Below are 26,574 nucleotides of genomic sequence, written 5' to 3' on the forward strand. Positions count from 1 at the left end.
CAGCAGCAACCACATAGCTAAGGAAGAGAACAGGTTAGCTGTCAGCCATAGTCTAGAGGCTTAATCAATCATTTGCCAATGCTTACATGACCTACTCTGATCAAGTATAACTCAAGATGAATGTTTCAAATTGTTGAGACTTTCTTATTGTCAGATGGAGATGTTCATTTATAGCTTACCTGCTCATCTCCAAGGGTTATCATGAGGGTCAAATTTGAAAGGGTGGAATGTTGCTTATGATGACCATCATAAGGTTACAAATTGGTTAAAAACTAACCAATTGTAGTTATTATATACTCACTTAAAGAAACCAGCTGCCTTGTTTGCAGAATGCTCTTCCATGAAGCATCCACATAGTTACTTGAACTATTGATATCATAGTCCACAGACAGAGCTTCAAAGAATGATATATCCTCACCTGTATGTATAATCAAAATGAATCAGTGAAATAGCATATCTGTGTGACAATATTAAATTTTCTACATATATATGTATTTTAAAAAGGTTAATAGAAATATAATGGGTTCGTGTGAGAATAAAAAAATGATTTCTATGACTCCCAGAAACAATTTAAAATTTTTACATAATATATATATATTTATGTAAATTAATACTTATTTGTTCACATACTTTAAAACAATCATTTCCATTGAATTCTCAGGTCTTTCCTGACCAATGTCTGTATTTTGAACTTCATAGTCACTTAAAAGAAAGCAACAACATAAAAGAGTATCTGTAAGTTCATTGGATCTGGTAGAAAACACTTATTACAGAATAAAGAATAGCAATACATCATTCAGCAGTGTTCAACTTAGCCTAGCACCAAAGCAAGAAAGTAAAAGAAAGAAAATGAGTGAGAACATCAGTGGATATGGGTTCAAATCCAGATCCTTCTGTTTATTCTATAGCATGGAGCAGGTTACTTAAAATCCTTAAAATTCTGTAAGATTCTAGTTGTACCTCTGGTACTTATGGGTTTAATGTCTACAAATAGGTTTCTTGTGTAAATCAGATAAAGTCATATACATAAAAACACTCATGTTCATTAGCACTGAAGAAATACTATTTTTAAATGTACTGTACTTTTAAATGTCTCCAGTAGTCCCTGACTATATTATTGTGGACTCAGACCCACCTGTATCCATGCCTTCTTCAGATTGCTTCATTGTGCAATAGGAACCAATGGAGTGGGAAGTTGAAGACAGGACCCTAAAGTCATCTAATAATTACAGACATCTTATCTCTACACTTCTGTGTTCTGAGTGGTCTAAGAGCAAAACCATTGTATGAATAAAATGTTGTTTAATGTAAATGAAACAATCCCTTCTTTCCCAAATGAAAGTAATTCTTAATATTAGTGTTAAAAATCTAACATGGAGAATATGCTCTACTCCATGGTTCACAATTACAAGGTTTAGAATTTTAAATCACTAAATGTTACTTATCTTAAATAAAATATATTGTCTTAGATTGAATCCTGGGGTATCTAAATGACAATAGTGGCAAAATTAGTGAAATATGAACTAAATCTGGTGTTTACTTATAAAAATGCATTTATATTCATGTCATATAATGACAAATGCACCCATAATAATGTAAAGTAATAATATTAAGGGAAATTGATATTCTATAAAAATTTTCTGTATTTTTGTAACTTTTTGGTTGATCCCAAATTACTCCAAATAAAATTTAGTAGGAAAAAAGGCAGTGATAAGTTTCTCCTATCAAAAATCTACAATTCCAGCCTCATTGTCTAACAGCAATGTGCCATTTAACAAATCCCTGTGCCTCAAGCTGCCTGACCACAGTGTCAAATGCAGAGGAATTATAAATATGAAGTTCACAGTAGAAGTGAAAAGGAGTATAAGAAACAGTTATGTCATAATATTTAAGCAGCACAAACATACACAAAGGGAAGTAAAGGACTGAATGAATCACAAAAATATTGATTGTAATAAAAATAGTTTTTAAATGTAATGGTTTTGAAAAAATTCACAAAAACTTCCAGAATAATTTCCAGAATCATAAATGTGTTTTTATTCTTTCTACAAATTTCCTAAACCCTAAAAAATATTATGAAACTTAAATGACAGAGGGACATTTTATCATGTAAAATGCCATAGTGTCATAGGAAACATAAATACAGCTCAATGAGAAAGATGTCTATTTAATGATATAATTAATTATATAAAGAAATAAAGGTAAAAGATTTTGCAGCAAGTTAAGAAAGAAACAAAAACATAATAATTACTCCTTCACTTGTATTAATATTTTAAATAGAATTTTACAAGCCAGAAAATAAAATATTACAGTGAGAAAACCTTAATCTGCAATAAATACCTGAATACAATTATAAGAATATTTATAATTGAACATAATTAATAAATACAAGACTCTCCATTATTGGAATGGTTCAGAAAGAGGATGTGAGATTTGAGGGAAATTCATTTGCAAAGATGGAAGCAACACACTACCAAAAAAGTGAATCTTAAATTAAAATTGCAACCCATTGTAAGGTCTCCATTAATGGCCCTGCAACAGGCCCAGCCCTCCCCAATCTTTATGCATTTACTGATGACAGATTTAAATTCACAGTCTCCTACAGGTAGAAGTTGAATGTGACTGCATTTGTCCTTATGGTTTCTAAATATTGTTATTGAACATTGAAATAATAAAGTACTATTTGTAATTACCCTGCCTGTAATTTCTTTAAATCAACCATATTTCATCAATTCTTTTTAGTTTCAGGTAATAATAGGGTTCATTTGATATAAACATAAAAAGCATGGGATATACTTTGCTTTATCTGTCCCCAGTGCTTCCCCTATCCCTCCTTTCCTTTGGCCTTCCTTCCCTTACCTCTACTCTATTGTTCTTTGTGCAGTTTACTTACAGATTTTTTTTTAACCATATTTTTAACCCAGGATGTTAATCAACAATAATAGATAAATACCCTCAGAATTCATAGCCTTTTTTTGTCCCTCAATGTTAATCTTTAGCTTAACCTAAATGTTTAATCATTTATACTTATGACATATATATTTCAAATATATATATATATAAATATATATATATATATATATATATAAAGAAATGTAGATACAGATCATATATATACATACATACATACATACACACACACACATACATGACATGCTTCTGTAATTTGAGAAAAAAATTCTGTAATAAATATCTGGATACAATACAACAATATAATACAACCACTGGTGTGCTTCCAAATGGATGCCTGAGCTACCTTGCTTCCTTTTCTGTTGTCTCAGTGGTTTAGCACAATTTAAGGTAGAGACAATCCACAGTGGCAAGTGCTACAGTTCAGAGCTTAGCCACTTAGGTTTTTCTGAACAATTCTGATGCAAAAAACTAATGCTACTTAAAATACAGAATGCACATAGGAACAATTAAACAATTAGTCCTAAAGACTCAATTCTGTGGCTTAGTCATTCTTTTTTAGGCTTAATATTTATCCCTGGGCTTTTTAGAAGTATGTTGTGGAAATAATGAATGTTACATTCTATATCTATGACCTGTGACTGTAACTGCAAGAATTATCTTTACTAGATTAATATGTCAGTACTTTTTCTAAAATGTCTGAAAAGACTACTTTTTATTCTAAAACATTACAATAATGCAAACATTAGCAGGCAAATGACCTGTTGTTACTTTTAAGTGGAAGCTAAATGAGCAGATCTCACAGAACTAAAGAGAAGAACCCCGGTTCCTAAAGGTTGGGAAAAGTGGGGTGGGAGGAGAGCTGATGATTAATTGGTGGAGAGGTGTCCTAAAATAGGCAGCATAGCTGCTACTTTAGGATAACCAGAGTTGAAACCAATTGACTGTGTATTTCTAAAAAACTGGTAGTGATGATTTTGTGTTTTCTTAAGTCAAAAACATAATACATATTTGAGGTGACAGGCAATGCTGATTACTTTGCTCTAATCAAACTGTTCCCATAATTATGTACAATACTTATGTGTCCATTAAAATAAATAAAGAAAAAAGTTAATAAATATGAGTAAAGATCTACATATTTGGAGAAATATTTCATATCCTTTTGTAGAGCACTCAATGAAATAGAATTTCACCCCTGCTACACCCACTCAAAAATATGTATTAGATGTGTTTCTAAGTGTTTGAATTTATATTGAAGATAAATGCCTGAAAATGGGTCTTATTTCATAAGAGTTGGTTTTATCAATATAACAAATCTCTCCCTCCAAAAAAAAAAAAAAAAAAAAGATGCACTCCAAGAACCACTGTTCATTGTACATTTATTCTGTGTCAACTATGTACTGTGCGCTCCTAATGTATTATTTATTGACTTCAACATCCCTTGACCTTGCTAATCATATAATCTTCATTCAACATGCCTGAAGTCCTAAAGGTCATGCAGTTATACCAAGTGCACAGTTATTGACATATTGATCCTGTGCCCTGCTCTAAGCACTACCACATCAAGCACAATTTTAAGCACTGCACCTTAATTTGCAAACATCCATGAAAATCAAAATCACAAATCTCACCGTGTGTCAGTTCTTTTTTAAAATTCTAGTGATGGCCAACTCTATGGAGAAACATTTGCTCAGTGAGCTGCAAAACATGATGTCCATAGCCAAGTCTTTACACCTAAGAAAGAGGAAGAGCTCCTGTGACAGTGAAGGTAGAGAATGTCCCCACTGCTCCTCCAAGTGGTCTCATAAACAAAGTAAAAGAGAGAAAAAGAAATGAGCAACACTTCCTCCTGGATTTCCATCTAGACTTTAAAGAATCTGCCCTCATAGGTCATGAACTTGTAGAATCACTCTTTGGTTTTCCCCAGGGAGAAATTTTCCATCAGCATGATACTCCAAAACACAATTTGTGTGTGTGTGTGTTTTTTTAACTTGCTCATGTATCTGCAAAACTTTTGTCCCGAGCAATTAAAGGTTGTGTTTTCTGTTTTCCTGTCTTACTGACCTTGGATTTCTATTGAAGATGCTTTCATTTCCCATGATACTCAGGAATAGAGCACTGGGTATTTGGGCACAGAACATACTGTCTCTTGCAGTATTCAGGTTAAATCCTGGGCATCTAGTAAATATAAACACAAAATTCTATGATAAACCATCCATCCATCACTCCATATGGAAAACCTAACTATAGCAAAGAGTATTTATGAAACAACAATATTTCATATAAAATATGTGAAGAGGTATGCATTATTTGATTGTTAGTTTTCTCTCATAAACTGATCTTATAAAATAATAATTTAAAAAATTACAAAGAAGATTGAAGGAACTTTCCTTTTTTAATTTCCTTGGAAGATGGTGCGGCAGATGTAACTAAGGTAAAGCAACATAGCATTTAAAATGATGTTTTGAGGAAAACTTGAACACAGATGTTTAAATTGCTTCGGGAGGATCCTCACCAACAATTTGCTCTTATTGCAGAATTTAAATATTTCATTCTATCTAATTTTATGTCTCCTTACACACCGCAAAAAAGTGCATAATTTGAGTGATTTTTAAGAAATATTGAAATCCATAAGGACAATTAATTCTACAGTCTGTGGACTTAATCACTAAATTCTATAATGTGGTTTTTGTAGACTGTGTCCCCAACCCTGCAGTCATACACTGCAATCAACAGGAAGAGAGAGTGGTCAGGCAATTTAAAACCACAAAAACTTCAATTTAGATCATGAGGTTCTCAACTAGATTCTGATACACACAGACAAAACCAGACTGAGAAGTGTATTATCTCAGTGATCAACATGGAGTTTGATGCCACACTGCATCTGATCAAAACATATCCCACTGCCCACCAGAGATTTTCATTCAACAAATCCTTTGATTTTCACTTGTAGAACAAAAATGATTCTAAAAACTACCTTTAAGACATGCTAGGAAGTCTACATAATTCAATATGTGCAAAGCATTTACAAATGTGGCTGTGCACTATGTGCAATTGGGGCAATTACATTCATCATGATCATTAGCACTAGCTTTCCAAGAGGTAAATTTCACTGTTGAAAAATGTGAATTTCAATTGTTCACTTACTTATAATGAAGATATTTGTACAACTGCTTTAAAACATGAAGTTCCTTTGCTGAGTGAAATAATTAAGTTATACCATAGATCATCCTAGTTTTTTGTCACAATGATCAAAGGTACAAATGATAGATCAAAATAACTTTAGTAATTACAAAAATAAAATAACTTTAATGTTTACAGCATCTTGAAGATTGTTGTAAATATAAAATAAAAGTGAAATAGATTTTGGGTTGTGGAAAATATTGGTATATACAGATGAAAATATGAGGAGTGAAAGCGTTTTTAATGACAAAAAAAGAAACAAAGCTATGATGGAAATAAGAATAAAAACTCTTTTGGGGGGCAAAAAATTCAATTTGAAATTTTCAGTTATCCAAATTTCAATGTTATATTTATACAATGAAAACAATAATAAAACCTGGAACAAGTTATCCTCTTAGTAGGAGGCCATAAAAACAAGGTTATGAAATTTTGATAACTTTTCTTTTAGCAAGTATAAATGTTGGAGCCATAAAAACATGTTAGCAGCTTTTCAAGGATAAATCAGTACCAAAGAAGAAAAGTCACCCAGAATTATTTAATTGATTTTTTTAACCTAAGTTACCTACAACTAGAATTGGTGATTATACATAATAAAGAACCTACTCCTTTTCAGATGCCAGACACCTACTGAAGACAGCCATCTTTTTTTGTTCCCTGCATTTAGTAACTCAATCCAAAATATTTAAGCTGCCTCATGGTTGTCCCCATAAAATAAATGCTGGCATGAAGTGCTTCCAAAGTACCATTGATCCATGGCTTTGGAGTTGTCAAGTTGTTTCTCATTTAAGACTCAGAAAAGTTACTATCAAGTGTTATCTGTGGGTGTAAAAAGACTAAACATCTTTCCTTAGCTTTAGGAGGATCATTTTATGTTTTCAAACATAGAAAATAAGGTTTGCACACTATTTTTTTAACTTATCAATTCTATATTAAATGTTGAATACAGTTAATGACAAACAAAATCTCTCTCACTTTGGGTGAGATAACCTTGGTTTTCATTGTGAAAATCATTGGAATGTACTGACCAAATATTCATGTTGAGATTTTATAATTCCGGTTATGGTAATGGTCAGTTCTAAAATCCTTTAAATAGATCCTCACAGGCTTTTATTGAGTTGATTATTTTTTTCCTTGAAGAAGGAGAAAATTCATGTATTACCAATTCTCACTTTTTCCAATCACTCCTATATTTTACTTCCTATCACTTGAAAAGTAAATGTGGGCAGTTAAAAACGATGAATAAAAATAATAAAATAGTTGCTGCAGTTCTCAGATTGAGATGCCCACCATGACTTTCAAAGCTGCCTGTACTGCCATCTGCCTTTCCAATTGTCCTCCTAGGGCTTGAGCTCATAAACTTTCTAGTCTAACAACTGCTGTCCCTCCTGAATACATTCCCTGATCACTCCATAACTCACCGTCAACCTTGCCTCTGCCATCCTCCCCCCACTACAATGTCCATTTCTACTGTGGACATAGCAGCAGTTTAAACAATATGTCCACAGAAATCTTCCCAGATTGCACCAGGAAAACAAGTTATTCACTAATGCCTTCCACTGTTGAAATGGGTGTGCATGCATGCATGTGTGTTGAATTTAATATATAACTTTTAAGTATAATCTTCTTTGATTTTTGTTTCAACATCTTTTATTTAAAATACTTTATAATATATTATAAATGCTCTACACAGCTCAGATTAATTTGGGTGATCGAATTTTGTAGGGACAGAGATCCAGGATGAGAACCTGAGGTTTCAAATTTCATGAAATAACTCTCTAAAACACCACCCTACATGCCACACAAAGCCCCATATTCCAATCATCCAGGATTTCTGCATCAGAGAGAACATTCTTTTCACTTAAAATTCCTAATTTCAAATATTTTTTTCCTACAAAGTTTTGTTTTCTAATGTGTAATATGAATGGAAATCATTGTTATATGCTGATTCCCTTCCAATTTTAATAAATGTAAGAAAGCATAAAATTGAACTGTCTTTTATTTATGTATGAGAATATTGAGAGACAACTCCAAGTCAAAGTGTGATCTTCAATTAAAGTATAAGTTTTCACTGCTCCACTTAGTGTAATTTCTCCTCAGAATTATGTAATCTCTTTCCATATGAGGCACATGCCAGACAAAGTGTTTGTCTAAATAACTACTAAGATTTTTACACTCTGCATTATATTTTTTTCATACTACAATACACCATTTCTTCTGCAAAACCACCAACAGTCTATTCCACAATTTCCTCATGGCTGTTTTTACTTCTTTGTTCCTCAATGTATACACCAAAGGATTGAGTAAGGGAGTCAGGATGGTGTAAAATATTTCCACTTCTTTATCAAAAGAGAAGGCAGAAGGAGGTCTTGCATATATAAATATGCATGGAACAAATAACAAAACCACAACAGTAATGTGAGATCCACAGGTGGACAGAGCTTTCCTACGCCCTTCAGAACTGTGTGTTTTCAGGGAGAACAAGATGACACCATAGGAGACAAGCAATAAGGAGAAGTTGATGATGCAAATTAACCCACTGTTAGCGATCACCAGAAGGCCTTGGACATGAGTATCAGTGCAGGCCAGCTTCAGTAATGGGTACAGGTCACATAAGAAATGATCAATGATGTTAGGTCCACAGAAGGGCAGCTGGAAAGTAAAGAGAATCTGTATGATGGCATGCAAGAAGCCCCCTGTCCAGGACACCCCCACCAGGATGCCACAGAGCCTCCAGTTCATGATGGCAGAGTAGTGCAAGGGCTTGCAAATGGCCACATAGCGGTCATAGGCCATGACTGTGAGGATAATCATCTCTGCCCCAGCAAATAAGTGTTCAGCAAAAAGTTGAATCATGCATCCTGTATAGGAGATGGTTTTCCTCTTGTACAGGGAGTCTGCTATCATTTTTGGTGTGATGACAGAGGAGAAGCAGGCATCCAGGAAGGACAGGAATGCTAAGAAGAAGTACATGGGGCAGCCCAGCAGTGCAGGGCTACAGAGGATGGTCACTACAATCAGCATGTTGCCTCCAATAGTTGCAACGTAGACCAACAAAAACACAACAAATACTATTTTCTGAACAGCAGGATTCTGTGAAAGCCCCAGGAGCACAAATTCAGTTATGAAGCTTTGATTTTTCATGATTTCTCTGAAATGGTTAAAGTAAAACTGATGATAGAAATCTGCAAATACAATAACAGAGCATCAGACTAATTTCCAAAAGTCACACCATGAAGCTGACATATATTTATGACAATTTTGTTTTGATTGATTTTTCTTGGTACCAGGAATGGAAGCCTGTGTTGCCTAACCACTGAGACACATTCTCAGTGCTTTTTTTAAATTTTTTTTTTATTTTGAGACAGAGTCTCACTAAGATGCTTAGGGCCTTGCTAAGTTGGTGAGGCCAGCTTTGAAATTGTTAGACTCTCAAGCCTCTGCGATTCCAGGAATGTGGCCACATGCCAGGCTATTTATGCTTATATTATTAGTATTATGAATACTGCTTATTTAATTATTATTAAATAATTAAAATTTAATTTTATATGACCACTGAAAACTATCTTCAACACATTTTTCAACAAAACTGAAAAATGTGGTGAAGATAGTTTTCAGTGGTCATATAAAATTGAAGCAGGGATGGATTCTTGAATACTTCAAAATAACCTAGTTTTAATAAGGGGAAAGCAAAGCATACGCATATGTTAAAGAAGCAGAATAGTTTTTATTTCAAGTGACACTGGTAATTTAACAGTGAGTTCCAGGGTAAAGGATTTAGAATCATTCAGAAACTATGGGAAGACTGTGATTTATTAACCATGCCTGCAATGGGTGTGAAACAGTGGAGAGCAGAATGCTAATTATTACCTGTGACAGTTTTATCTATATAAAGAAATAGAAAAATATGCACTTTAAGAGGCACTCAAAAATGATGACTATTCCTTCAGTTTTTCTTTACAAATATGAAGTAGGAATGGGAAGGACAGTAAAATGAGGCAGAAATTATTACTCTACATACATGTATTATTATTATTGTTTTTTAATTTGTTTTAATTAGTTACACATAACAGTAGAATGCACTTATATACTTTGATATACATAGATGGGATATAATTTCTCATTTTTCTGAGTATACATATTGTAGAATCACATTGGTCATACAGTCACATACATACATAAAGTAATAATGTCTGTTTTAGTCTACTATCTTTTTTATCTCCACATCCCCTGCCTTCCCCTCCTTTCACTTACCTCTACCTAATCTAAGGTAACACTATTTTTTTTTTGCATTACAATTCTTAATTCACATGTATACCACAATTTTTGTATTTCTGTTTTTATGTAAAGTATATTGACATCCAATTCAAGTCTTCATACATCATACATGTATTATTACACTACTGGTATGACTCAGCACAATGTACAGCCAGAGGAATGAGAAAGTTATACTCCATTGTACACTATGTGTCCGTATGCATTCTACTGTCATGTATAACTAATTAGAACAAATAACAAAAATATGAAGTGAATTTGCCACTTTTTAGTATTGTTATTTACTTTATATTTATTAAGTTTTTTTTTAAAAAATTGTTCTTTCAGATGTATATGACGGTACAGTGTATTTTGACATGCATATATGGAGTCTAACTTATTCTAATTAGGATCCTATTCTGTGGTTGTAAACTATGTGGTTGTACATGATTCATATATGAACATAAGAAAGTTATGTCCAGTTCATTCTACTGTATTTTATATTCCCATTTCCCCTCTCAGAAGTGTGTTTGATTAGAAAAGGGGGAATAAAGTTAACTGAATTGGCCTTTAAATGAATTAATTCATTTTTTTTAAAGAGGAGGATTTGGGGAAAATAGCCAGGTGTATACAAACCATGAAAATGAGTTTTGTGACTTATTCATTGAGAATAAGCAGAATTATTTAAAACTTTTTCATAACTAATATATATTTGTATAAATTAATACTTATTTGTTCACTTACTTTAAAACCATAATTTTCACTGGGTTCACAAGTCTTTCCCCACCAATGTCTGCATTTTTAACTTCTTAGTCCTTTTAAAGAAAATAATAATATAAAAGAAACTCTGAAAGTTCATTGGATCAATTGGAAACCATTTACTACATAATAAAGAATAGCAATACATTCTCTAGCAGTGTTCACCTAAGCTTAAGACCAAATCAGGAAAGACAAAGAAAGGAAACAAGTGAGAAATTCTGTGCAAGATTGTGTGAATCTGGGTTAAAATCCAGATCCTTCTGTTTGTTCTATGGCATGAACCAGGTTACTTAAAATCCTTACAGTTCTGTAAGGCTCTGATTGTACTTTTTCTGGTAATGGACTTAATGTCTATCAATAAATTTCTTGTGGAAATCAGATAAATTCAAAAATATAAAAACACTGATGTTTATTAGCAGTGAAGGAATAATATTTTAAAATGCACTGCACTTTGAATATTCCTAGTAGTCCGTGACTATATTATTAGAGACTCAGACCCACCTGCATCTATGCCTCCTTCAGATTGCCTCATTGTGCAATGAGAAACAAATGGAGTGGGAATTGAGGACAAGGCCCAGAAGTTCTCTAATTATTATAGACATCTTATCTCTCTACTTTTGTTTTGTGGGTGGTCTAGGAGCAATACAACTGCATGACTAAAATATTGTTGAATATAAATGAAACAATCCCTTCTTTCCCAAATGAAAGTAATTCTTAATATTAGTGTTAAAAATCTGACATGGAGAATATGTTCTGCTCCATGGTTCACAATAACAAGGTTTAGAATTTTAAATCATGAAATGTGAATCTTAAATAAAAAATATTTTCTTGGATTGAATCCGGGTATATCTAAATGACAATAGTGGTAACATTAGTGAAATATGAGCAAAATCTGGTGTTTACTTATTAAAATGTGCCTATGTTCAATTCATACATTCACAAGTATGCCCATAATAATGTAAGGTAATAATATTAAGGGAAATTGAGTATTCTATATAAATTTTCTGTATTTTTGCAACTATTTGGTTGATCCAAAATTACTCCAAATAAAATTTAGTGGAAAAAAAAAACAGTGATCAGTTTCTCCTATCAAGAATCTACAATTCCAGCCTCATTGTTTAACAGCGATGTGCCATTTAACAAAGCCCTGTGCCTCAAGCTGCCTGGCCACAGGGTCGAATGCAGAGGAATTATAAATATGAAGTTCACGGTAGAAGTCAAAAGGAAACACTTAAGTCATAATTTTTAAGTAGCAAACATACACAAAGTGAAGTAAAGGACTGAATGAATCACAAAAATATAGATTGAAATAAAAATACCTTTTAAATGTAATGGTTTTGAAAAACAAAATGACAAAAACTTCCAGAATCATAAATGTGTTTTTATTCTTTCTATAAATTTTCTAAACTCTAAAAATATATCATGAAAGTGAAATAACAGAGGGACATTTTATCATGTAAAATGCCATAGTATCATAGGAAACATAAATACAGCTCAATGAGAAAGATGTCTGTTTAATGATATAATTAATGATGTAAATAAATAAAAGGTAAAAGATTTTGCAGCAAGTTAAGAAAGAAAGAAAAACATGATAATTACTCCCCCATTTATATTGATGTTTTAAATAGAATTTTACAAGCCAGAAAATAAAATATTAAAGTGAGAAAATCTTCATCTGCAACAAGTATCTGGATATAATTATAAGAATATTTATAACTGAACATAATTAACAAACACAAGACTCTCCATTATTGGAATGGTTCAGAAAGAGGATGTGAAATTTGAGGAAATTCATTTGCAAAGATGGAAGCAATACACTACCAAAAAATGAATCTTAAATTAAAATTGCAACCCATTGTAAGGTCTCCATTAATGGCCCTGCCACAGGCCCAGCCCTCCCCAATTATTATGCATTTACTGATGACAGATTTAAATTCACAGTCTCCTACAGGTAGAAGTTGAATGTGACTGCATTTGTCCTTATGGTTTCTAAATATTGTTATTGCACATTGAAAGAATAAAGTACTATTTGTAATTACCCTGCCTGTAATTTCTTTAATACAACCATATTTCATCAATTCTTTTTAGTTTCAGGTAATAATAGGGTTCATTTGATATAAACATAAAAAGCATGGGATATACTTTGCTTTATCTGTCCCCAGTGCTTCCCCTATCTCTCCTCTCCTTTGTCCTCCATTCCCTTTCCTCTATCTATTGTTCTTTGTGCTGTTTACTTACAGGTTTTTAATCATGTTTTTGATCCAAGATGTTAATCAACTTTAATAGATAAATACCCTCATAATTCATAGCCCTTTTTTTGTCCCTCAATGTTGCTTTTTAGCTTAACCTAAATGACTAATCATTTATATTTATGAAATATATATATGACATGCTTCTGTAATTTGAGAAAAAAATTCTGTTTCCACTCGTATGCTTCCAAATGGATGCCTGAGCTACTTTGCTTCCATTTCTGTTGTCTCAGTGGTTTAGTACAATTTAAGGTAGAGACAAACCACAGTGGCAAGTGCTACAGTTCAGAGCTTAGCCACTTAGGTTTTTCTGAGGCAAAAAACTAATGATACTTAAGACATTTAATGCACATAGGAACAATTAAACAATTAAACTTAAAGACTGCATTCTGTGGCTTAGTCACTCTTTTTTAGGCTTAATGGTTTTCCCTGGGCTTTTTAGTAGTGTGTTGTGGAAATAGTGAATGTTACATTCTATATCTATGACCTGTGATTGTAACTGCAATAATTATCTTTACTAGGTTAATTTGCCAGTACTTTTTCTAGACCACTTTTAAATATAAAACATTACAATAATGTAAACATTAGCAGGCAAATGACCTGTTGTTACTTTTAAGTGGAAGCTAAATAAGCAGATCTCACAGAAGTAAAGAGTAGAACCCTGGTTCCTAAAGGCTCGGAAAAGTGCAGTGGGAGGAGAGCTCATGGTTAATTAGTGCAGCGGTATCCTAAAATAGGCAGCATAGCTCCTACTTTAGGATAACCAGAGTTGAAACCAATTGACTGTATATTTATAAAAAGCTGGTAGTGATGATGTTGTGTTTTCCTAAGTTAAAAACATAATACATATTTGAGGTGAGAGGTAATGCTGATTACTTTGCTCTAATCAAACTGTTCCCATAAATATGTACATCATTATGTGTCCATTAAAATAGCAATGAAAAAAAATAATAAGTAAGAGTAAAGATTTACTTATTTGGGGAAATATTCCATATCCTTTTGAGGTGCAATCAATGAAACAGAATTTCCCCCCTGCTACACCCACTCAAAAATATGTATTAGATGTGTTTCTAAGTGTTTGAATTTATATTGAAGATAAATGCCTGAAAATGGGTCTTATTTCATCAGAGTTGGTTTTATCAATATAAAAAATCTCATCCTCAAAAAAAAAAAAAAAAAAAAAAAAAAAAGGATGCACTTTAAGATCCACTGCTCACTGGACATTTATTCTGTGTCAACTATGTACTGTGCGCTCCTAATGTATTATTATATTGACTTCCACATCCCTTGACCTTGCTAATCATATAATCCTCATTCAACATGCCTGAAGTCCTAAAGGTCATGCAGTTATACCAAGTGCACAGTTGTTTGATCAACTGGTATCACTGCATAGGACAGTTTAATCCTGTGCCCTGATCTAAGCACTACCACATCAAGCACAATTGTAAGCACTGCACCTTAATTTGCAAACATCCATGAACCCAAATCACAAATCTCACCCATGAACCCAAATCACAAATCTCACCGTGTGTCAGTTCTTTTTTAAAATTCTAGTGATGGCCAACTCTATGGAGAAACATTTGCTCAGTGAGCTGCAAAACATGATGTCCATAGCCAAGTCTTTACACCTAAGAAAGAGGAAGAGCTCCTGTGACAGTGAAGGTAGAGAATGTCCCCACTGCTCCTCCAAGTGGTCTCATAAACAAAGTAAAAGAGAGAAAAAGAAATGAGCAACACTTCCTCCTGGATTTCCATCTAGACTTTAAAGAATCTGCCCTCATAGGTCATGAACTTGTAGAATCACTCTTTGGTTTTCCCCAGGGAGAAATTTTCCATCAGCATGATACTCCAAAACACAATTTGTGTGTGTGTGTTTTTTTTAACTTGCTCATGTATCTGCAAAACTTTTGTCCCGAGCAATTAAAGGTTGTGTTTTCTGTTTTCCTGTCTTACTGACCTTGGATTTCTATTGAAGATGCTTTCATTTCCCATGATACTCAGGAATAGAGCACTGGGTATTTGGGCACAGAACATACTGTCTCTTGCAGTATTCAGGTTAAATCCTGGGCATCTAGTAAATATAAACACAAAATTCTATGATAAACCATCCATCCATCACTCCATATGGAAAACCTAACTATAGCAAAGAGTATTTATGAAACAACAATATTTCATATAAAATATGTGAAGAGGTATGCATAATTTGATTGTTAGTTTTCTCTCATAAACTGATCTTCTAAAATAATAATAAAAAAACAAAATTTACAAAGAAGATTTAAGGAACTTTCTTTTTTTTAAAAAAATTTTATTTTTTTTATTGGTTGTTCACAACATTACAAAGCTCTTGACATATCATATTTCATACATTAGATTGAAGTGGGTTATGAACCCCCAATTTTACCCCAAATGCAGATTGCAGAATCACGTCAGTTACACTTTCCTTTTTTAATTTCCTTGGAAGATGGTGTGGCAGATGTAACTAATGTAAAGGAACACAGCATTTAAAATGATGTTTTGAGGAAAACTTGAACACAGATGTTTAAATTGCTTCAGGTGGATCCTCACAAACAATTTGCTCTTATTGCAGTATTTAAATATTTCATTCTGGGCTGGGGATGTGGCTCAAGCGGTAGCACGCTCGCCTGGCATGCGTGCGGCCCGGGTTCGATCCTCAGCACCACATACAAACAAAGATGTTGTGTCCGCTGAAAACTAAAAAAATAAATATTACAAAATTCAAAAAAATGAATAAATAAATATTTCATTCTATCCAATTTTATGTCTCTTCACACACTGCAAAAAGTGCATAATTTAAGTGATTTATAAGAAATGTTGAAATCCAAAAGGACCATTAATTCCACAGTCTGTGGACTTAATCCCTACATTCCATAATATGGTATTTGTAGATTGCATTCACAACCCTGCAGCCACACACTGCAATCAACAGGAAGAGAGAGTGGTCAGGCAATTTAAAACCACAAAAACTTCAATTTAGATCATGAGGTTCTCAATTAGATTCTGATACACACAGACAAAACCAGACTGAGAAGTGTATTATCTCAGTGATCAACATGGAGTTTGATGCCACACTGCATCTGATCAAAACATATCCCACTGCCCACCAGAGATTTTCATTCAACAAATCCTTTGATTTTCACTTATAGAACAAAAATGATTCTAAAAACTACCTTTAAGGGATGCTAGGAAGTCTACATAATTCAATATGTGCAAAGAATATACAAGATGTGGCTGTGCACTGTGTGCAATTGGGGCTATTCCATTCATTATGATCATTAGCACTAGCTTTCCAAGAGGTAAATTTCACTGTTGAAAAATGTGAATTTCAATTGTTCACTTACTTATAATGAAGATATTTGTACAACTGCTTTAAAACATGAAGTTCCTTTGCTGAGTGACATAAAATTTAAGTTAGTACTATAGATCATCCTATTTTTTTTTTTTTTCACAATGATCAGAGGTACAAATGATAGATCAAAATAACTTTAGTAATTACAAAAAAATAAAATAAATTTAATATGTACAGCATCTTGAAGATTGGTGTAAATATAAAATAAAAATGAAATAGGTTTTGGGTTGTGGAAAATATTGGTATTTACAGATAAAAATCAGAGGAGTGAAGGCATTTTAATGACAAAAAAATAAACAAAGCTATAATGAAAATTAGAAGGAAAACTATTTTTTTTTGGGGGGGGGGAATTCAATTTGCAATTTTCAGTTATTCAAATTTCAATGTTATAGTCATACAATGAAAACAATAATAAGACCTGGAACAAGTTATCCTTTTAGTAGGAGGCCACAAAAGCAAGATTATGAAATTTGAATAACTTTTTTTTTAAGCAAGGATAAATTTTGGAGCCATAAAAACATGATAGAAATTTTTCAAGGTTAAGTCAGTACCAAAGAAGAAAAGTCACCCAGAATTATTTAATTGATTTTTTTAAACCTAAGTTACCTATAACTAGAATTGTTGATTTATAAATAATAAAGAACCTACTCCTTTTCAGATGCTAGACACCTACTGAAGACAGCCAATCTTTTTTTGTTCCCTGCATTTAGTAACTCAGTCCAAAATATTTAAGCTGCCTCATGCTTAAAAAGTACCATTGATCTGTGGCTTTGGACTTTCCAAGTTGTTTTTCATTGAAGACTCAGAAAAGTTACTATCAAGTGTTATTTGCGGGTGTAAGAAGACTAAACATTTTCCTTAGCTTTAAGAGGATCATTTTACATTTTCAAACGTAGAAAACAAGTTTTGCACACTATTTTTTTACTTATCAATTCTATATTAAATGTTGCATACATTTAATGGAAAACAAAATCCCTCTCACTTTGGGTGAGATAACCTTGGTTTTCATTGTGAAAATCATTGGAACTTACTGACCAAATATTCATGCTGAGATTTCATAATTCTCGTTATGATAATGGTCAGTCCTAAAATCCTTTAAGTAGATCCTCAGAGGCTTTTATTGAAATGATTATTTTTTTCTTTGAAGAAGGAGAAAATTCAGGTACTACAATTCTCACTTTTCCAAATCACTCTTATTACTTCCTTTCTATCACTTGAAAAATAAACATGGTCAGTTGAAAATGATGAATAAAAAAATAAAATAGTTGCTGCAGTTCTCAGATTGAGATGCTCACCATGACTTTCATAGCTGCCTGTACTGCCATCTGCCTTTTCAGTTATCCTCCTAGGGCTTAAGCTCATAAACTTTCCAGTCTAACAACTGCTTTCTCTCCTGAATACATTCCCTGATCACTCCATAACTCACCATCAGCCTTGCCTCTGCCATCCTCCCCCCACTACAATGTCCATTTCTACTGTGGACATAGCACCAGTTTAAATACCATGTCCTCAGAAGTTTTTCCAGATTGCACCAGGCAAACATGTTACTCACTAATGCCTTCCACTCTTGAAATGGGTGTGCATGCATGCATATGTTTTGAATTTAGTCATATAATTTTAAAGTATAATCTTCTCCCATTTTTGCTTTATCATCTTTTATTTAAAATATTTTATATGTATTATACCTGCATTACCCAGCTCAGACTAAACTTGGTGATAGAATTTTGTAGGAGCAGAGATCCAGGATGAGAATCTGAGATTTCAAATTTCATGAAATAACTCTCTAAATCACCACCCTACATGCCACACAAAGCCTAATACTCCAATTATCCAGTTGGAGGCAACATAAATCCAAGAAACCATAGAAAATTTACTGAGGAAAATTTTAATCTGTTCACAAAATTTCTTGACTAATAAAAATGGATGTAATCTTCTGGATAGCTCAAAGAGACCATCATTTTGTATATCTATTTGAAAGATAATAGTAAGGAAAATATTTAAATGATTAGAGGATAAGGAGAGGAGTTAGAACCAAAGGGAAAATAATGACATTTTTACTAAGAGGCAAAGAAGAAAGATAATCAGGGAATCTGAGGTTAAAATCCACAGTATAAGAGTGAGCCATGATCCATGGCTCTGTGAGGGCATGGGAAACATTTGCTCACTACACATATAGTTTGGACCTGAGGTTGCTAGTAGTGCCCTGTCTCAGGAGCTGCCTTTATTTGTACTACAGTGAGAGACTCTCATTGCTGACTCATCTGTGAAAATGTCCCACATACTCTCCTGTACACCTTGATATCAGGTGGTCACATGACAAAGGATACCACCCTCATAGGCAGGATGGACTGATCCGATTCTCTCTCTCAAATTCAACAAGTGACCCCAACTCTGGAGATTGTGGTGAGCCCACCTTTAAGATGAAGTGAAATGGTACAGGTGACTTGAAAGCTCTACTCTCTGGTTTTCCTAACTCCTGATGTTTTATATCAGAATCACTGATTTCTGCATCAGAGAGAACATTCTTTTCACTTGAAATTTCTAATTTCAAGTATTTTTTTCTATAAAGTTTTGTTTTTCAATGCATAATATGAATGGAAATCATTTTTATATGTTCAATCCCTTCCAATTTTAATAAATGTAAGAAAGTATAAAATTGAACTATCTTCAATTTACATATGAGAATATTGAGTGGCAACTCCAAGTCAAAAGTGTGATCTTCAATTAAGTTTTCACTACTCCACATAGTGTAATTTCTCCTCCGAATTATGTAATCTCTTTCCATATGAGGCACATGTCAGACAAAGTGTTTGTCTAAATAAATATTAAGTTTTTTACACTCTGCATTATATTTTTTATAAAAGAGAGAGAGAATTTTTTTAATATTTATTTTTTAGTTTTTGGTGGACAGAACATCTTTATTTTATTTTTATGTGGTGCTGAGGATGGAACCCAGCACCAAGGCACATGCCAGGCGAGCTCGCTACTGCTTGAGCCACATCCCTAGCCGTGCATTATGTTTTTTATACTGTAATATACTATTTCTTCTGAAAAACCACCAAGAGTCTATTCCACAATTTCTTCATGGCTGTTTTCACTTCTTTGTTCCTCAACGTATACACCAAAGGATTAAGTAAGGGAGTCAAGATGGTGTAAAACATTTCCACTTCTTTATCAAAAGAGAACGCAGAAAGAGGTCTTGCATATATAAATATGCATGGGACAAATAACAAAACCACAACAGTAATGTGAGATCCACAGGTGGACAGAGCTTTCCTACGCCCTTCAGCACTGTGTGTTTTCAGGGAGAACAAGATGATACCATAGGAGACCAGCAACAAGGAGAAGTTGATGATGCAGATTAACCCAGTGTTGGCAATCACCAGAAGGCCTTGAACATGAGTGTCAGTGCAGGCCAGCTCCAGTAATGGGTACAGGTCACACATGAAATGATCAATGACATTAGGTCCACAGAAAGGCAACTGGAAAGTAAAGAGAATCTGTATGATGGCATGCAAGAAGCCCCCTGTCCAGGACACCCCCACCAGAATGCTACAGAGCCTCCAGTTCATGATGGCAGAGTAGTGCAAGGGCTTGCAAATGGCCACGTAGCGGTCGTAGGCCATGGCTGTGAGGATAATCATCTCTGCCCCAGAAAAGAAGTGTTCAGCAAAAAGTTGAATCATGCATCCTGTGTAGGAGATGGTTTTCCTCTTGTACAGGGAGTCTGCTATCATTTTTGGTGTGATGACAGAGGAGAAGCAGGCATCCAGGAAGGACAGGAATGCTAAGAAGAAGTACATGGGGGAGCCCAGCAGTGCAGGGCTACAGAGGATGGTCACTACAATCAGCATGTTGCCCCCAATAGTTGCAACGTAGACCAACAAAAACACAACAAATACTATTTTCTGAACAGTAGGATTCTGTGAAAGCCCCAGGAGGACAAATTCAGTTATGAAGCTTTGGTTTTTCATGATTTCTCTGAAATGGTTAAAGTAAAACTGATGATAGAAATCTGTAAATACAATAAAAGAGCATCAGACTAATTTCTAAAAGTCACACCATGAAGCTGATATATATATATATATATATATTTATGACAATTTAGGATTTTTTGTTGTTGTTGTTTTGTTTTTGTTTTGTACCAGGAATGGAAGCCTGTGGTGCTTAAAGACTGAGACACATTCTCAGCTCTTTTTTATTTTTTATTTTGAGATAGAATATTGATAAGTTTCTTAAGGCCTTGCTAAGTTGGTGAGGCCAGCTTTAAAATTGTTAGCTTCTCAAGCCTCTGTGATTACAGGAGTTTGGCCTCATGCCAGGCTACTTATGCCTTTTATATTATTATTATGAATACTGCTTATTTAATTATTATCACTGAGAACAAAAATAAGGAATTTGTTGAAGATAGTTTTCAGAGGTCAGATAAAATTGAAGGAGGGATGAATTCTGGAATATTTCAAAATGACCTAGCTTTAATAACAGGAAAGCAAAGCATACACATACGTTAAAGAAACAGAATAGTTTTTATTTCAAGTGACACTGATAATTTAACAGTGACTTACAGGGTAAATGATTGAGAACAATTCAGAAACAATAGAAGAACTGTGATTTACTAACCATGCCTGTTAATAACTGTGATTTATTAACCAATGGGCATAAACAGTGGAGAGCAGAATGCTAATTATTACCTGTGACAGTTTTTTATATAAAAAGAAATAAAAAAATATGCACCTTGGGAAGCACTCAAAAATGATGACTATTCCTTTAATTTTTCTTTAATAATCTGAAGTGGGAATTGGAAGGATGGTAGAATGAGACAAACATATTACCCTACATACATGTATTTATTACACTACCGGTGTGACTCAGCACCATGTACAGCCAGAGGAATGAGAAGTTATGCTCCATTGTATACAATGTGTCAACATGCATTCTATTGTCATGTATAACTAATTAGAACAAATAATAAAAATATGAAGTGAATTTGCAAATTTTAGTATTGTTATTTATTTTATATTTACTAAGTTTTTTTAAAATTTCTTCTTTCAGATATATATGACAGAACAGTATATTTTGACATTCATATATAGAGTCTAACTTATTCTAATTAATATCCTCTTCTGTAGTTGTAAATTATGAGGTTGTACATGACATATATGAACATAGGAAAGTTATGTCTGATTCATTCTACTGTATTTTATATTCCCATTTCCCCTCCCAGAAGTTCATTTGATTAGAAAAGGGGGAATAAAGTTAACTGAATTGACCTTTAAATGAATCAATTCATTTTTTTTTTAAAGAGAAGGATTTGGGTAAACTAGCCAGGTGTATAAAAACCATGAAAATGAGTTTTGTGACTCCCATTGAGAATAAACAGAAATGATTCAAAACTTTTACATAACTAATATATTAATTTGTGTAAATTAATATTTATTTGTTCACTTACTTTGAAACCATCATTTTTGTTAGGTTCATAGGTCTTTCCTGACCAATGTCGGCATTTTTAACTTCAGAGTCCCTTAAAAGAAAACAATAAAAGAAACTCTGAAAGCTCATTGGATCAGTTGGAAACCATTGTTGCATAATAAAAAAAATAGCAATACATCCTCTAGAGTGTCCATCTTAGCCTAAGACCAAATCAGGAAAGACAAAGAAAGGAAACAAGTGAGAAATTCTGTGCAAGATTGTGTGAATCTGGGTTTAAATCCAGTTCCTTCTGTTTGTTCTATGGCATGGATCAGGTTACTTAAAGTCCTTACAGTTCTGTAAGGCTCTGATTGTACTTTTTCTGATAATGGGATTAATGTCTATCAATAAATTTCTTGTGGAAGTCAGATAAACTCAAAAACATAAAAACACTGACATTTATTAGCAGCAACGCAATAATATTTTAAAATGCACTGCACTTTTGAATGTCCCCTAGTAGCCCCTGACTATGTTATTGTGGACTCAGACACAATTGCATCTATGCCTCCTTGATTGCTTCATTGTGCAATGAGAACCAAATGGAGTGGGAATTGAAGACAGGGCCCAGAAGTCCTCTAATAATTATAGACATCTTATCTCTCTACTTCTGTTTTCTGGGTGGTCTAAGAGCAACACCACTGCATGACTAAAATATTGTTGAATATAAATGAAACAATCCCTTCTTTCCCAAATGAAAGTAATTCTTAATATTAGTGTTAAAATCTGACATGGAGAATATGTTCTGCTCCATGATTCACAATCACAAGGTTTAGAATTTTAAATCATGAAATGTTAATTATCTTAAATAAAAAAATATATTCTTGGATTGAATCCTGGTATATCTAAATGACAATAGTGGTAACATTAGTGAAATATGAACAAAATCTGGTGTTTACTTATAAAAATGTGCTTATGCTCAATTCAGACATTGACAAGTATGCCCATAATAATGTAAGGTAATAATATTAAGGGAAATTGAGTATTCTACAGGAATTTTCTGTTTTGATACAAATTTTTGGTTAATCTAAAATTATTTCACATAAAAAGTTAATAGAAAAGCAGTGATCAATTTCTCCTATTAACTTCTATAATTCCAGCCCCATTTTCTAATAGCAATATGCTATTAAACAAAGCCCTGTGCCCCAAGATGCAAATCCAAAAAATTAAGTGTTGTGGTGACAGGGAATGCCAATTACCTTGATCTGATCACACTGTTCCCATAAATATATACAATCACCATATGTCCAATAAAATATACAATGAGGAAATAAATTATAACTAATGAAAAGTTATACTTATATGGTTAGATATTCCACATTCATTGGGCATTGAATTCAGTGAAATGGAAATACTTCTGCTTATGCTCACAAAATAAGTACACATTTGTAAGTGTTTGGATTTGCCTTGAAGACTAAAAGCTGAAAATGGGTCACATTTCATGAGACTTGATCTTATCATTGGCACCAAATCTCTCCCCCCAAAACTGTTCACTCTGGGAGCTGCTGCTCACTGGACAGTTATTCTGTGTCAACTCTGTACTGTCTGCTCCACATGTATTGTTGACTTCCATACCTCTTGAGCTTGCTAATCTTACATCCCTCCTTCAACATGAGAATCCTGAGGTCATAAAGGTCACGCAGTTATACCAAGTGCACAATTGGTGCTAGACTACTCTGTGCACAGAGCTCAGCACCCCCCATGACCCACAATTTTAGCAGTGACACAATTTGAAATCATACATGAAAATCCAAAAAGTTAAACTATAAATCTCACCATGTGTCAGTTCCCTTAAAATTCTAGTGATGGCCTCTCCTGTTCTCTATGGAGGAAAATTAGTTCACTCATGTGCCCCAAACAGTGATATCAATATCCAATCTGTTCTCCACATAAAAAACTAGAGGCCTCTCTGACAGTCAAATGTCCCCACTGCTACTCCAGAGCAGTCTTAGGAATAAAAAACAAACAAACAAACAAACAAAGAGAAGCAAATGTTCCTCCTGGATTTCCATCTGGATTTTAAAGAGGCTTCCGTCATAGGTCATGCACCTGTAGAATTACTGTTTGGTTCCCCCAGGGGCAAATTATTTATGAGCATGTTGTGCCAAGACACAATTTTGTGTGATTTTTCATCTTCTCAAGTACTTACAAAACTCGCCCCAAGCAATTAGAGGTTTTGTTTGTTTTTCTGTTTTCTTGTCTTACTACTCTTGGGATTTTATCTGCAGATGCTGTCATTTCCCATCTCACTGAGGAATAGAGCACTGGCTCAGAATATACTGTCTCTTGCAGGAGTCAGAATAAATGCTTGTGCATCAAGTAAATATAAAAACAGAGTTCTATGATAAGACATCCATCCATCACTCAATATGGAAAACATGTACTTCAGCAAGGAGTACTTACTAAAGAATAATATTTCATATAAAATATGTGAAGAGGTACAAATTCTTTGAAATGTTCCTTTTTTTCAGAAACTGATCTTATAACTATAATTTTAAAAACAAAAACGAATTTAAAGAAGAGATTGAAGGAACTTTTCTCTTTTCATTTATTTTTAAGCTATTATAGCAGACCTAATTAATGTAATGGAACATAGCATTTAAAATGATGTTTGGGGAAAACTTGGATATAGTTTTTTAAGCCCTCTCAGGAAGATTCTCACCAACAATTTGCCATTTTTGCACTATCTAAATATTGCATCCTATCAAATTTTATGTTTCTTCACACACCACAAAAAGTACAATTTAAGTGATTTTTGTGAAATGTTGAAAAATTAAAGCCCCATCATTTATATAGTCTATGAATTTAATAACTGAATTCCATAATGTGATATTTGTTGACTCTGTCCACAGTCCCCCAGCCACACACTGTAATCAATGGGACGAGAGAAGTCAGACAATTTAAAACCATGAAAACTTCAATTTTGATAATCAGGTTCTCAACTAGAATCTGAAACACACAGATGTAACTACACTGTGGAATGTGTTATCTCAGTGTTCAGCATAGAGTCTGAAGCCACACTGCCTCCTGCCAAACAAGACCCCATTGCCCAACAGGGCTCTGTCATTCAACCAGTCCTTTGATTGTTCCCTGTAGTACATAAATGATTCTAAAAATGACCTTTAAGGGATGCTAGAATGGCTAGACAATTCAATAGGTGCAAAGCATACAGAAGATTGGCTGTGTGCTGTGTGCAATTGGGGTAATTACATTCATTATGATCATTAGCACTGGCTTTGAAAGAGGTAATTTTTATTATTCAAAATATTGACTTTGATTGTTCATGTACCTATAATAGAGATGTCTGCACAACAGTTTTAAAACACAAAGTTCCTTAGCTGAATGATGTATTGGTACCATAGAGCAACCTACATTTTTTCAAAATGTTAAGAAGGTCTGAAGTACAGATCAAAATAACTTTAGTAAATATAAAAATAAATAAATTTAAAGTGTATGGAATCTTGAATATTGGTATAAATAAAAATAAAATAGGTCTGTGGTTGTAGAAAAGTCTGGTATCTAGAGATATGAAAATCTGAGGAGTGAGGACATTTGGGATGAGATAAATGAAACCAAGCTATAAAGAAAATACGAAGGAAAACTCTTTTTGGCGGGCAAAATGTTCAATGTGAAATTTCTAGCTAGCCAGATTCCAATGTCACAGTCAAACAAACATAAAAACAAAAAATAACAAAACGTGGAAAAAAAGTTGTCCTGGTAGTCAATGAAAAGAAAACTATGAAATTTGCATAAATTTTCATTAAGCAAGTATAAGATTTGGAGCCGTAAAAACATGACATCAGTTTTTTAAGATTAAGTTAGCACCAAAGAACAAATGTCACTCAGAATTATTTAATTGAATTTTAACATTTTTTAACCTAAGTTATATACAATTGGACCTAGAAATCATCCATAATGAAGATCCTAATGAAGCCAGATTTAAAGTTAGGTAGTCAGTGTAGTTAGGTAAATCGGGTCTAATACCGAGTGAAATCTAAAATGGAGGCCATGCTGGGAATGACTCAAGGAAAATACAGCACAATGGAATGTTAATGAAGTCCTGAAAAGGCCCTAGGCCAAAGTCCACCTCAAAGAAGTGTTAATGAACAGCCCCCAACAAACTTAAAGATACCCCATCCCAAAGAAATGATAATGAAGTCCTTCTTGCCCAGATGACTTCTTTGGCCCACCTGTGTCCCAACCCCTCCCACCTACATTCCATCCCCAAAACTATAAGAAAGGGAAACAACCGCACTTCCACGGATTCCACCTCTTGGGTCCCCTTCTTCCTCCGGGAGAAGTCTTTTCTGCTGTCCTTTAATAAACTTCTAATTTCTACTCTGACCTTGCCTCGGCGTGCTTCTTTGGTGTTATTCTTCAACATCGGGG

General features: G+C 33.7%; 3 protein-coding genes across 3 annotated transcripts in view; 1 reads left to right on the forward strand and 2 right to left on the reverse strand.

Annotated features, from left to right (window-relative positions):
- LOC308638592 (olfactory receptor 4C11-like) overlaps window positions 1-26,574 on the forward strand; it is a gene marked incomplete at both ends in the record, with an annotated part of 413,029 nt that overhangs the window by 23,118 nt on the left and 363,337 nt on the right. The window lies entirely within an intron of this gene.
- LOC308634911 (olfactory receptor 4C15-like) lies at window positions 8,284-9,234 on the reverse strand (the record flags this gene model as incomplete). Its single annotated transcript, XM_081269109.1, has 1 exon — window positions 8,284-9,234. One exon carries the CDS (start codon window positions 9,232-9,234, stop codon window positions 8,284-8,286), a length of 951 nt encoding a protein of 316 aa, XP_081125235.1.
- LOC308638918 (olfactory receptor 4C15-like) lies at window positions 19,758-20,693 on the reverse strand (the record flags this gene model as incomplete). The annotated part of the gene is made up of 1 exon (XM_081276871.1): window positions 19,758-20,693. The coding sequence occupies one exon, from the start codon at window positions 20,691-20,693 to the stop codon at window positions 19,758-19,760; it is 936 nt and encodes a 311-aa protein (XP_081132997.1).

The sequence above is a fragment of the Spermophilus citellus genome (genome assembly GCF_964194105.1).
Source record: "Spermophilus citellus genome assembly, chromosome: 2".
NCBI classification, from domain to species: Eukaryota; Metazoa; Chordata; class Mammalia; order Rodentia; family Sciuridae; genus Spermophilus; species Spermophilus citellus.